Below are 14,448 nucleotides of genomic sequence, written 5' to 3' on the forward strand. Positions count from 1 at the left end.
GAGTGTGCTGAGTAGAGGCACAAAGATGGGGGCACCCGGGGTCTGGGTTGGGGGAACTCCCCTGGAAGGTGATGTCGAGACTGAGCCCGGAAAAATGAGCAGGGTTAGCCAGCAAAGGGCCATTCCGCCGTGACCTTGGTCCTAGACCCCAAGCCAACCCAGCGTGGCCTGCCCTCGCGTTGGGCAGGGGAGGGGCCGGGCACCACAGGCCTCGGGGAGGGGGGCACTGGGGGGCTTGTGCTCAGCACTGGGGGCGTGACCTCCGTAACTGACATGCACCCCTTCCCTGTGGCCCCGCAGAGCGCAAGCAGGACTGGTCAGACCACGCCATTTGGTGGGAGCAGAAAAGACAGTGGCTGCTGCAGACCCACTGGACCCTGGACAAGTACGGAATCCTGGCTGACGCCCGCCTCTTCTTCGGACCCCAGCACCGGCCCGTCATCCTGCGGCTGCCCAATCGCCGCGCCCTGCGCCTCCGGGCCAGCTTCTCCCAGCCCCTCTTCCAGGCGGTGGCTGCCATCTGCCGCCTCCTCAGTGAGTCCCCTGCTGCAACCCCTCACCTTCCATCCTGCAAGGGTCCTGCGAGGGGGCCGGACCCCTGCTTTACAGTCCCAGCCGCTGTCACCTTGTCCTTCGGGTCCTGTTCCCCATCCCACCTGCAGGGCCGGCCGTGGCCTGCCCCCAGAGTACCCAGGAGTGGGGCGGGAGGTTCCAGGGCCGGCCCCGGGGGGGTCCCTGCTGAGGTCCCAGCTCCCCTCAGGTATCCGGCACCCCGAGGAGCTGTCTCTGCTCCGGGCTCCTGAGAAGAAGGAGAAGAAGAAGAAGGAGAAGGAGCCGGAAGAAGAGTTGTATGACTTGACCAAGGTCATCCAGGCNGCGTGGCGCCCACATTGTTCCGGGGGATGCCGGCCCACTTCTCCGACAGTGAGCAGACCGAGGCCTGCTTCCACATGCTGAGCCGGCCGCAGCCACCGCCGGACCCCCTCGTGCTGCAGCGCCTGCCTCGGCCCAGCTCCCTGATGGACAAGACCCAGCTTCACAGCAGGTGCACAGCCGGCCCGGGTCTGCGCCCCGGAGCCATGTCCCCTGGTGTCCCGGGCTCCCACCTCCAGGGCCACGCCCTCCCCTGTATCCTTACCCCAAATGCATACCTCCCTGTTTCCAGGCCTTTCTTATATTTGNCTCAGCCCTGACCTCTGCCCTGTGCTGTGGACCAGGTGGCTGGACTCATCGCGGTGCCTCATGCAGCAGGGTGTCAAGGCCGGGGACACGCTCTGGCTTCGCTTTAAGTACTACAGCTTCTTCGACCTGGACCCCAAGGTGCGCTGGGCCGGCGAGCGATGGGGTCTGGGTCAACGAGACATGGGGACTCAGGGTCAGGGGTCATGGGTCCGGGCTCTGGGAACGTGAGAGACTTGTGGGGCGTCGGCCCATCCACACTCCTGCTTCTTAGCTCTGCCACCGTGGTGCCCAACCGGGACCCGCGTCAGGCCTGTCAAGGGGCTGCCAGGGGGGTAAGGACCACAGAGCAGTGTAGACCTTGGTGAGAGCCCCTGGACGCCTGCTCCGGTGTCAGATGCCTGGCACCTGGACTCAGAGAAGGCTTCCTGGAGGCGGTGATGCTGCAGGTCTGGGGCAGGCAGGGATGAGGCTTTGCAGGAGGGGCCGGGTGCATCTCCCCCTCCCTGCCTGCCATCCCCACCGGCAATCGGCAGGCTCTGTGCATCCCTCTCAGAAACTGTCAGGACTCCACAGGCGCTCCCTCACCCATGACCCGTCTTCTCCGCGCCCTCTTTACTGCAGAACTTCTAAATGTTGTTTTACCGAATCCGTGGGGTCCAGTGTCCTTGCTCCCTTGACCCCTGTTTCCAAGTCTTTCCTGTCGGTGTTCCTGGACCCCCTCTCTCTCCTCAGCCAAATCTGTCCCAGCGTCTTCTGTCCCGTCTGCCGAGGCGACCATGCCCTCCATGCTGTCTGTCCCCTGCTCACTGGGAGCTGGGGCCGGGGCGGGGGTCTCCAGATGTTCTATCCAGGCTCCCCTGTTCTGCCTCCTGTCTCCGCAGCCTCTGGGGGTCGGCAAGGCCAGAAACTCCCTCCTCAGCCATCCTTACCCCCTTGCTTATCCCACACTGATGGATTCATTGCCAAAGGCCGTACTCACCCCGTTCTGGATCCTTCCCTTTCCCTCCGTCCCACCTCAGCCATCTTTGTGTCCTATTCATCCTCCCTGGAATGAAAATCCCAAGGCACCTGCTCATCATCTGTCTAGCGGTGAAGCCGTGTCACGTGGGCTAGTGCACCTCCAGCCCCCACACCGCACCGGGAATGAACATACCCTGGGGGTTAATTCCTGCGGCCGCTTATGGCCCCAGCTGCCCAGCCCCCAGGCCATTGCCTCATCGGGCCCCTGGGCACCTGTCTGCCCCCCCTTGGCTCCCCTCCGCATGCAGCCCCTCCCTCTCCTGGGGATTTGCTGTTTCCTTCCGCTCTTCCTCTCTTCCTTTCCATCGAATGGTTTCCATGATTCCATTTTATCTCCTTTATATTATTTTATTAGCTACACTTAAAAATATTTTTTTAAGTTTATTTATTTATTTATTTATTTTTTAAATGTTTTATTTATTTCTAGGAGAGAGAGACAGAGACAGCATGAGCAGGGGAGGGTCAGAGAGAGAGGGAGTCACAGATTGAAACAGGCTCCAGGCTCTGAGCCGGCAGTCAGCACAGAGCCCGACGCGGGGCTCGAACCCACGAACCGCGAGATCATGACCTAAGCGAAAGTCGGACACTTAACCGACTAAGCCACCCAGGCGTCCTTAAGTTTATTTATTTTGAGAGAGAGACGGAGAGAGTGTGAGCAGGAAAGGGCAGAGAGAGAGGGTAAGAGAGAGAATCCCAAGCAGGCTTCATGCTGTCCGTGCGGAGCCTGACACTGAGCTCGAACTCACAAACCGTTGAGATCATGACCTGAGCCGAAACCAACAGTCGGGCGCTTAACTGACTGAGCCACCCAGGCGCCGCCCCCACCCCTGCCAAGAAGTTGTTTAGTGGTTGCTTTAGGGGTTACAGGACCCAGACACTATTACCATCCCATAATATTCTACCGCTTCTGCGTGGGCGCCTCTCAACAAGCAACGTGTGTGTCCCCTCCATCTCGTATCCCCTTCTTGGATTCTGCATGTGTCAAAGCCTGCGAGACAATTTTTTAAAATTTATTTTTATTTATTTTGAGAGAGAAATAGAGAGCAAGTTGGGGAGGGGCAGGGACAGAGGGAGACAGAATCCCAAGCAGGCTCTGTGCTGTCAGCACGGAGCCTGACGCGGGGCTCGAACTCAAAAACCATGAGATCGTGATCTGAGCCGAAATCGGGAGTCAGACACTTAAAAGACTGAGCCCCCCAGGCGCCCTCAGACATTGTCATTCCTGTTGGTGCTGTCGTTACTGTTATGACGGCTTGAGAAATAATTCGTATACCAAATCACGTGTCCATTCAGAGCGTACAACCCAGTGGCTTTTAGTACATTCACAGAGTTGGGCAGCCATCAGCACAATTTGGTAACTTTTTTTTTTTTTTTAATTTCTAGGAGAGAGAGAGATAGCGTGAGCAGGGGAGGGTCAGAGAGAGAGGGAGACACAGACTCTGAAACAGGCTCCAGGCTCTGAGCTGGCAGTCAGCACAGAGCCCGACGCGGGGCTCGAACCCACGAACCGCGAGATCATGACCTAAGCAAAAGTCGGACGCTTAACTGACTAAGCCACCCAGGCGCCCCACAATTTGGTAACATTTTAATCACTCGCCCCCGAAAATCATACCCATCAGTAGTCAGTCCCTGTTTATCCCTGACCCCCAAGCTCCAGACAACTCCTAATCTCCCTCCTGTCTCTATAGATTTGCCTTTTCCAGACATTTCATATAAATAAGATGTTACAGTACGTGGCTTTTTGTGGCTGGCTCTTTCCACTGGCCTCATGTTTTCATGTTTTAGCGTGTTTTACTGTTTTATTCGTTTTTAGTGCAAAATGGTATTAAAAAATTTTTTTTGGTAATGTTTATTTTTGAGAGAGAGAAAGACAGAGAGAGACAGAGAGAGAGCATGAGCAGGGAAGGGCAGAGAAAGAGATACACACAGAACCCGAAGCAGGCTCCAGGCTCCGAGGCTCAGACTCCCAGAGCTGTGAGATTGTGACCTGAGCCAAGGTCAGATGCTTAACCGACTGAGCCACCCAAGCGCCCCGCAAAATGGTATTTCCTTGTCTGGGTATGCCACATTTTATTTATCCATTCAGCAATTACTAGATGTTTCCTCCCNTTTTGGCTGTTATGAATAATGCTTCCGTGAATATTCACGTACAAGTTTTTGAGTGGTCATATCTTTTCATTTCTCTTGGGTCACTATTATTTTTACTTTCACCAATCACTCATTTTTTGTTAAACTTTTTGTTTTGCGATAGCTGGAGAGTCCCAGCCAGTTGTAAGAAATAATACACAGAGGGGTGCCTGGCTGGCTCAGTCAGAGCCTGTAACTTGTGATCTCGGGGTTGTGAGTTAGCGCCCCACGTTGGATATAGAGATTACTCAAAAATAAAATCTTAGGGGCACCTGGGTGGCTCAGTTGGTTGAGCATCCAACTCTTGATAATGGCTCAGGTCATGACCCTCACAGTCATGAGATCAAGCCCTGTGTTGGGGTCCACACTTGGCTCTCAAAATAAATAAACTTTTAAACATAAATGAATAAAATAAAATATTTTAAAAAATCCACAGAGATCTTAGATACCTGGAGACCTTTCACCCAGTGTCTGCCAACAGTATCACATGTTATTTTTTTAATAAAAATTTTTTAACGTTTCTTCTTCTTTTTTTTAATGTTTTATTTATTTCTGAGAGAGAGAGAGAGACAGGGTGATCAGGGGAGGGTCAGAGAGAAAGGGAGCCACAGAATCTGAAATAGCCTCCAGGCTCTGAGCAGGCTGTCAGCACAGAGCCCCATGGGGGGCTCGAACCCACAAACCGCGAGATCATGACCTGAGCTGAAGTCGGATGCTTAACCAAATGAGCCTCCCAGGCGCCCCACAACTGGGATGCTGATATCAGCATGATCAAGATTCGGCTCCGTCAGCCAACTGCCCTGTAAAAACATTTTAAAAATATTGCAATCTTTTATATCTGCCCCCACATTCACCATTTCCTGTCTCTATTCCTGTGCATAGATGCGGATTTCCAGCTGGTATCATTTTCTGTCTGCCAGAAGGACTTCCTTTATCATTTCTTGTGGTGCCGATCTACTGGTGATGATTCTTTCCGCTTTTCTGTCTGAATAACTCATTATTTTGCCTTTCATTTTAGAGAGCTCTTTTAACTCGGTGTAGAATCCTGGGTTGATGGTTTTGTGCCTTACGGTGCTTTAAAAAAAATGTCGCTGCACCATCCTGTGGCTTGCGTGGCCCCCAGCAGGGTCCCCTGTCATTCTTTGCTCATCTGTATGTAATGTGTCTTTTTCTGATTACTTTTATGATTTTTGAATCGCTGCCTTAAAACTATGTGATTATCAGGTGACTTGATTCCCTGCAGGTTTCTCCTGCGTGGGGTTCAGTGAGCTTCTTGAATCTATGAGTTGATAGTTTGCGTCAAATTTGAAAAATTTGGGGTCCTTAGTTCTTATTTTTTCAGAGGTTTCTTCCTGCTCCCTCCCTTGATGAGATTCTAATTACATAAACTATTGGACTACTTAGGACCGTCCCACAGCCCACTGATGCCCTGTTCGTTTTCTTTAGATGTCTCTTCAAGTCTTATTTTTATTTATTTATTTTTTAAAATTTACATCCAAGTGAGTTAGCATACGGTGCAACAATGATTTCAGGAGTAGATTCCTTCATGCCCCTCCCCCATGTAGCCCACCCCCCTCCCACAGCCTCTCCAGCCACCCTCTGTGTGTTCTGTGCATTTAAGAGTCTCTTATATTTTGTCCCCCTCCCTGTTTTTATATTCTTTTTGCTTCTCTTCCCTTATGTTCATCTGTCTTATGTCTTAAATTCCTCATATGAGTGAAGCCATATGATATTTATCTTTCTCTGACTAATTTTGCTTAGGATAATACCCTCTAGGTCCATCCACATAGTTGTAAACGGCAAGATTTCATTCTTTTTGACTGCTGAGTAATACTCCAGTGTGTGTGTGTGTGTGTGTGTGTGTGTGTATACATATGCCACAGCTTCTTTATCCATTCATCTGTCGATGGACATTTGGGCTCTTTCTATACTTTGCCTAGTGTCGATAGCGCTGCTATAAACATTGGGGTGCATGTGCCCCTTCGAAACAGCACACTGCTATCCCTTGGATAAATACCTAGTAGTGCAATTACTGGGTCGTAGGGTAGTTCTATTTTTAAATTTTTGAGGAACCTCCATACTGTTTCCCAGAGCGGCCGCACTAGTTTGCATTCCCACCAGCAGCGCAGAAGAGATCCGCTTTCTCTGCATCCTGGCCAACATCTGTTGTTGCCTGAGTTGTTAATGTTAGCTGTTCTGACCGGTGTGAGGTGGTATCTCCTTGTAGTTTTGATTTATATTTCCCTGATGATGAGTGACGTTGAGCATCGTTTCATGTGTCTGTTGGCCATCTGGATGTCCTCTTTGGAGAAGTGTCTGTTCATGTCTTTAGCCCATTTCTTCACTGGATTATTTGTTTTTTGGGTGTTGAGTCTGATAAGTTCTTTATAGATTTTGGAGACTAGCCCTTTATCTGATATGTCATTTGCAACTATCTTCTCCCATTCCTTCGGTTGCCTTTTAGTTTTGCTGAGTGTTTCCTTCGCTGTGCAGAAGCTTTTTATTTTGATGAGGTCCCAAGTCTTTTTTTTTTTAATTTTTTAATGTTTATTTTTGAGAGAGAGAGACAGAGCACAAGCAAGGGAGGGGCAGAGAGAGAGGGAGACACAGAATCTGAAGCAGGCTCCAGGCTCTGAGCTGTCAGAGCAGAGCCCGATGCCAGTCTCGAACTCATGAATCATGAGATCATGACCTGAGCCAAAGTCGGACATTTAGGGAACTGAGCCACCCAGGCACCCCCCCTCTTTTTTTTAAGTTTATTTATGTAGAGAGAGAGAGAGAGAGTGAGTTGGGGAGGGGCAGAGAAAGGGAGAGACAGAATTCCAAGCAGGTTCCGTGATGTCAGCCCAGAGCCCAACACAGAGCTCAAACTCACAAACCATGGGATCAAGACTTGAGTCGACATCAAGAGTCAGACACCTAACCGACTGAGCCACCCAGGCTCCCTCCGGTCTTATTTTTCTGTGTTGCATTTTGTGTGGGTCTCTTGCTCTATCTTCTAGTTTACTAATCTTTTCTTCTACCATGTCTAATCAGCCATGGATTTCATGCCTAGGAGTTTAATTGTGAGCTTTTTAATAGTTTCCATGCCTCTCCTTAACATGCTCCTGTTTTTCGCTACCTCCTTCAACACGCGTGATATAGTAACTTTTCATGTTTGTATCTACTAATTCTATCATCTGTCTCATTTCTGGATCTGTTTCAATGGACTCCTCATCATGAGTTGTATTTTTCTGCTTATCTTCATGCCTGGTCATTTTTTTAAAATGTTTATTTACTTAAGAGAGAAAGAAAGAGAGGGGCGCCTGGGTGGCTTAGTCGGCTAAGCGTCCAACTTTCACTTAGGTCATGATCTCGCGGTTCGTGGGTTTGAGCCCCTCATCGGGCTCTGTGCTGACTGCCAGCTCGGAGCCTGGAGACTGTTTCAGTCTGTGACTCCCTCTCTCTCTGACCCTCCCCTGCTCACGCTGTCTCTCTCTCTCTCTCTCCTAGAAATAAAAAAATAAAAAAAACAAACATTAAAAAAAAAAAGAGAGAGAGTAAGAAAGAGAGAGCGGGAGCAGGGGAGGGCAGAGAAAGATGGAGACAAAGAATCCGAAGCAGGCACCAGGGTCTGAGCTGTCAGCACAGGGCTTGAACTCACGAACCGTGAGATCACGACCTGGGCTGAAGTTGGATGCTTAACGATCAAGCCACCCAGGCTCTCTGCTGGGTCATTTTTTATTTTATGCCAGACACTCCATCTTTATATCTTCTTGGGTGCTAGATTTTTTTTTTTGGTAGTTCTTTAACTAATTTTAAACTTTGTTGAGGGATGAAGTTAAACGACTTGGAGACAGTTCGATCCTTCCAAGACTTGCTGTGAATATTAATTAGTCAGGACGAAAGCATCCTCTAATCTAGGGCTAATTTACCCCAGGGCTGAGGCAATTGCCTTCTGAGAACTCTGTGCAGTGTGCCTCGCATCACAAGGTTTCTCTAATCTGGCTTTTGAGGGGTGTGAACCATTCCCACCCGTAAATGTTCCACCTGGATCCTTCCAAGTGTTTCTTTTTCTATCAGCCTTGGATAGTTTCCTTCCACACATACGCTGATTGGTGCTTAGCTAAAGTTTCAAGAGGAGCCCTCTACTGATCTTCAGAACTTTCTCTCTGCGCAGCTCTCTCCTGTCCAGTCCTCCGTCCTGTGAATTCTAGCTGCCAAGGACTCACCAAATGCTCAGCTACATTTCTTTAGTTTGGAGAATATACCCGGCTTGCTCTGGGCAGTAAGCTGGGGATTCTACGTGTTTATTTCCTTTCCGACGGGGTCACTGTTCTATGTGGTTTCTCGTCCAACATCTAAAATCCAGAGGGTCTTTGTTCTCTTTGTTTTTATTTTTTTTCAAGATTTTATTTTTAAGTAATCTCTACATGCATCAGGGGGCTTGAACTCACAGCCCCGAGATCCAGAGTCACATGCTTTACCAATGAGCCCCTGTTCTCTTTGTTGTTTTTTTTTAATATTCATTTATTTTTCAGAGAGAGACAGACAGAGCACGAGTGGGGGAGGGGCAGAGAGAGAGGGAGACACAGAATCCATAGCAGGCTCCAGGCTCCCAGCTGTCAGCACAAAGCCCGATGCGGGGCTCAAACCCACAAACCATGAGATCATGACCTGAGCCGAAGCTGGCCACTTCACCGACTGAGCCACCTGGGTGCCCCTGTTCTGTTTGTTTTTAAAATAAAAATTTAAGGAGCGCCTGGGTGGCTCAGTCAGTGAAGCATCCGACTTCGGCTCAGGTCATGGTCTTGCGGTTCGTGGGTTCAAGCCCTGTGTTGGGCTCTGTGCTGACAGCCAGCTCAGAGCCTGGAGCCTGTTTCAAATTCTGTGTCTCCCTTTCTCTCTCTGATCTTCCCCTGCTCATGCTGTCTCTCTCAGAAATAAATAAAACATTAAAAAAATTTTTAAATAAATACATTTTAAAAATAATAAATAAATAAAAATTTAAAAACAACATTTTCTTATAGTGCACAATTGCTGTATTTTATTTTCTTATTTTTCTATTAATTTTGCACAGTTAGCAGAGGGACCCCCTCCCCCTACGGCTGGCTAGATACACTCTATGTGGGCTGGGCTTCTCCTTTGGGGTCTTCACATGATGAAGTGGGAAGTCCCAGAGCCAAGCCCCTCTAACCACAGTTCAAACTGGTAGATCGTGTTAGGTGATCAGTCAGTGCTATTGTTCTCTTGGAACGGTAGAGTGCGAGCCCTGCAGCCTACTGTCCTTGGACTTTTCTATTTCCTATTTTCTATTTCCTGGGAATTCGTCTACTGGACTTCTTGGTTCCTGGATCTTCTGTGTTCCTCTGTGGACTTACTCCTTCATTTTTTAAAATGTTTTATTTATTTTTGAGAGACAGAGACAGAGTATAAGTACGGGAGGGGCAGAGAGAGAGGGAGACACAGAATCTGAAGCTGGCGCCAGGCTCTGAAATCTCAGCACAGAACCTGATGCAGGCTCGAACTTGATGAGGGGCTCGAACTCGTGTACCGCGAGATCATAACCTGAGCCGAAGTCGGATGCATCACCGACTGAGCCACCCAGGCGCCCCACTTTTCTTTTTTTCTTGGACAGGGAATGGAGGTACCAGAAGCTTTTAGAATCTTCTCTTCATCTCCTGATGCTTTGAAATCTCTTAATAATATGTCCTCATATGGATCTATCTTCATTGATTGGCCTGCACACTTGCTGAGCCCTTTCTTTTTTTTTTTTTTTAATGTTTTATTTATTTCTAGGAGAGAGAGAGAGAGAGAGAGAGAGACAGCGTGAGCAGGGAAGGGTCAGAGAGAGAGGGAGTCACAGACTCTGAAATAAGCTCCAGGCTCTGAGCTGGCAGTCAGCACAGAGCCCGACGCGGGGCTCGAACCCACGAACCGCGAGATCATGACCTAAGCGAAAGTCGGACGCTTAACCGACTAAGCCACCCAGGCGCCCCTTGCTGAGCCCTTTCAAATCAGAAACCTGAGTCTTCCAGTGCTGAAGGAATGCCCTAAATAATCTCGTCAATAATTTCCTCCCTACCACGTTTCTGTTCCTTTCTTCTGGAGCTCAGTAGATATTAGACCCCATGGATTGATTCTTCAAAGAAAAAAATGTTGACCTTTATCGTGTCATTCTCTTTTTTTTTAAAGATTATTTATTTATTTATTAAATGTTTATTTTTGAGAGAGAAAGAGACAGAACATGAGCGTGAGAGGGACAAAGAGAGAGGGAGACACAGAATCCGAAACAGCCTCCAGGCTCTGAGCCATCAGCACAGAGCCTGACGTGGAGCTTGAACCCACAAGCTGTGAGATCATGACCTGAGCTAAAGTCAGACGCTTAACTGACTGAGCCACCCAGGTGCCCCTAAGATTTTTTTTTAAGGTTTTTAAGTTTATTTATTTTGACAGAACAGAGCACATGAGTGGGGGAGGGGCAGGGAGTGAGATTCTGAGAGAGAGAATCCCAAGCAGGCTTTACGTGCTCTCAGCACAGAGCCCGACATGGGGTTTGAACCGACAAACTGTGAGATCACGACCCAAGCTGAAGTCAAGAGCCAACACTTAACTGACTGAGCCACCCAGGTGCCCCTAAGATTTAAAAAATTTTTTTTAAACTTTTATTTCTTTTTGAGACGGAAACAGAGCACGAGCGGGGGAGGGGCAGAGAAAAAGAGGGAGACACAGAATCCAAAACAGGCTCCAGGCTCTGAGCTGTCAGCACAGAGCCCGATGCGGGGCTTGAACCCACGGACCACGAGATCATGACCTGAGCCGAAGTCAGATGTTTAACAGACTGAGCCACCCAGGTGCCCCTAAGATTTTTTATTTCTACACCCAATGTGGGGCTCGAACTCACAATCCTTGGCATTTCCTATCTTTTTTGTAGTAACCACTCTAGAAGGGATATAATGGTTCCTCGTATGGTTTTTTGTTTATTTTTTGCTGTTGTTGTTTAACAGCTTCACTTAGCTGTAACTTACATGCCAACAAAATCACTCAGTGTAAGCATTCAGTTTGATTATATTTAGTCAATTTACACAGTTGTCTAGCCATCACCACAATCAAGTTTTAAGATATTTCATCACCCCAGAAGTTTCCTCATGCTGTTTGTAGTAACTGCCCCTCCCACATCCAACCCCAGAAAACCACTGACGTGCTTAAACCCACTCACTATGCGGCTTTAATTCAATTTCCCTGATGACTAATCAGGTTGAGCCCTTTTTCATATGGCTACTAGCCATTTGGATATCCTCTTTTGTGAATTTCTGTTCAACTTTTTTTGGCCAATTTTTAATGTTGAATTGCTTGTCTTTCATATTGCTTTATAGGAGCTCTTTATATATTCTGTATCTGAGTAATACTTTGTCCGATAAATATATGGTGACTGTATCTTCACACCATGTGCTTTGCCTTTTCAATTCTCTTGATGGTTTATTTTGATAAAAAGACCTTCTTAATTTTAATATAATCCCCCTTCTATTTTCAAAGATTTAAAAAAAAATTTTTTTTTAATGTTTGATTTATTTCTAGGAGAGAGAGAAAGACAGCGTGAGCAGGGGAGGGTCAGAGAGAGAGGGAGTGACAGACTCTGAAACAGGCTCCAGGCTCTGAGCTGGCAGTCAGCACAGACCCCGACGTGGGGCTCGAACCCACGAACCGTGAGATCTTGACCTAAGCGAAAGTCGGACGCTTAACCGACTAAGCCACCTAGGCGCCCCTCAAAGATTTTTTTATGATTGATATCTTTTGTATCCTGTTTAAGAAATCTTTTTTTTAATTCCAAATCACAAAGATACACTCCTATTTTTCTCTAAAAGCTTTATTGTTTTACTTTAGGATTTAGATCTGGAATCCAGCTGGAGAGATAAACTGACCAATGGAAGCACCGAGAGTCAGAGAGAGATCCCTACATTTACATTCCTCTGACTTAGGACAAAGGTGACCCCAGGGTCACTGGAGAAAGGATGCTCTTTTCAATAAATGATACCGGGTTCATTGGATCCCCATATATTTTTAAATATTTATTTTGAGAGAGAAAAAGGGATTGAGCATGAGCAGGGGAGGGACAGAGAAAGAATCTTTTTTTAAAAAAAAAATTTAAGGGGCGCCTGGGTGGCTTAGTCGGTTGAGCGTCCGACTTTCGCTTGGGTCATGATCTCACGGTTCGTGGGTTCGAGCCCCGCGTCGGGCTCTGTGCTGACTGCCAGTTCAGAGCCTGGAGCCTGTTTCAGAGTCTGTGTCTCCCTCTCTCTGACCCTCCCCTGCTCATGCTGTCTCTCTCTCTCCTAGAAATAAATAAAAACATTAAAAAAAAAAAACTTTAAAAAAAAATTTCAAAATGTTTTATTTTTGAGAGACAGAGCATGAACATGGGAGGGGCAGAGAGAGAGGGAGACACAGAATCGGAAACAGGCTCCGGGCTCTGGGCTGACAGCCCAGACGGGGGCTCAAACTCATAAACAGCGAGATCATGACCTGAGCTGAAGTCAGACACTTAACCGACTGAGTCACCCAGGCACCCCAGGGTACCCATAATAAAAGACACACACACACACACACACACACACACACATACAAATATCAATTTCAGCTGGATTGCGGTCTTAATTACTACACCTTTATAATTATGCTCCTTTTTAACACGGTGCCCTGATCTTGTTTTACGAGCACAGCATTTTGTCTCTTGGAGGATTTTAACTGGTTGAAGTTTTCTTCTTTCTCTTCTGTTCGCCTTAGTCTCCGTAGTTGATGCTAGCAACTTTCCTTACACGTGGGTGATCCCTGCCTGCCCTTTCATGTTGAGACAAGGCTCCAGGAAGCCACTGAAACCCCTGAGTGGCTAAATAGGGCTTGGCACTCTGGGGGTGTGCTGGGGGCCCCGGGGTAAGGATGCCGTTCTTCATAGGGGTTTTCTCTTTGGCTCATCCATTTCTCAGCAGTGAACCCAGCTTGATCTCCCGACTGGGAATGGAAGGGTCACTGCCAATATCTTGGGTGACGGTGGGGAAGGGCTGGGCGTGTCTCACCTTTCAGAATGTCAACTTCTCTTAATTCATGTTTCCAGCACAGTGCAGTCCCTCGCCCAGCTGTGCCTAGACTCCCAAATGCAGGGTCCCCCTGGCTCGCCACCCCCAGAGAGTCAATCTCTGCCAGATGTCATCTGCCAGATGTCACTGGGCTGCAGGGAGTGGGGAGCGCCGCTCCCTCCACAGCCCACCCTCACCTCTCAGCCAGAGGATCCCCCCCATCAGGGGCTGCCACGTGTCCTGGATGCCTTGGTCCAGATCTGTGTCCATTTTGCTGTTTGTTTTCTGCCTATTTTCTAAACTCATTAGTGCCTTCACCGCAGAGCAAGGCATCCTGGCTCGCTCTCCCCGTAACTCCGCTCCCATTCCTGGTTTTGCTTTTCATCTTCCAAAATGTCGTCAGCAAACCCCACCTTCAGGAATACCCTCACCCTTTGCCCTATTGGGTTGACCCTTTGTATGCCTTTGCTGTCATTGTGGCGGGTTTCAGGGGGACCCTGGGCTTGGTCTCCTGACCTCTGGGCTTTGCGCTCCATGTTCCTTCTCTCTGGAAGGTTCTCCCTATCACTCTTCCCTTCAGTGGCCCATTGCCATCCTTCGGGCCGCAGGGCAGTCTGACATCTCAAGGAAACTTCCCTGAATGCTTCTGCATGTAGAGGAGCTGCACGTGCCCCGGTTCCCTCCTCTCTCATCACCATCATCCTTGAGATGTTGTCCAAGGTCATGAGTGAAGCTACTTGCTTGATTGCTTTTATCACAGTCTTGAATCACCTTACCTATTCGTAGATTGGTTTCCTCGGTCCCCCTTCCGCCCCCATGGGCGCGCAGTGGGCACGCAGTCAGTGTTGGTCCAGGAAGCTTTACAGGGAGATAGGTGCCCGGGCAGGACACACGGCTGGAGTTGGGGTCTGCCGCCCGTGCGGGGCCACTAGACGAACTTGGCACTGCGCAGAGGGCGGGGCTGGAGGCTGAGGCTCAAGGGGTCCTGGTGCACAGGGTGCTGGGGGCACTGGGCACTGACCAACCCAGCCTCATTCCCACCCCCCCCGCCCCCGCCGCTGCAGCC

At 48.9% G+C, this 14,448-nt stretch overlaps 1 protein-coding gene across 1 annotated transcript in view; it reads left to right on the forward strand.

Moving 5' to 3' along the window:
• Nucleotides 1–14,448, forward strand: part of FERMT3 (FERM domain containing kindlin 3) — a 20,753-nt gene that overhangs the window by 3,400 nt on the left and 2,905 nt on the right. The window contains 4 exon segments of the mRNA XM_077759583.1: nt 301–534; nt 761–868; nt 871–1,045; nt 1,218–1,320. Coding sequence (XP_077615709.1) covers nt 301–534; nt 761–868; nt 871–1,045; nt 1,218–1,320 — 620 coding nt within the window.

The sequence above is a fragment of the Crocuta crocuta genome, unplaced genomic scaffold (assembly GCF_008692635.1).
Source record: "Crocuta crocuta isolate KB4526 unplaced genomic scaffold, BGI_CrCroc_1.0 scaffold53, whole genome shotgun sequence".
In the NCBI taxonomy this organism is placed as follows: domain Eukaryota; kingdom Metazoa; phylum Chordata; class Mammalia; order Carnivora; family Hyaenidae; genus Crocuta; species Crocuta crocuta.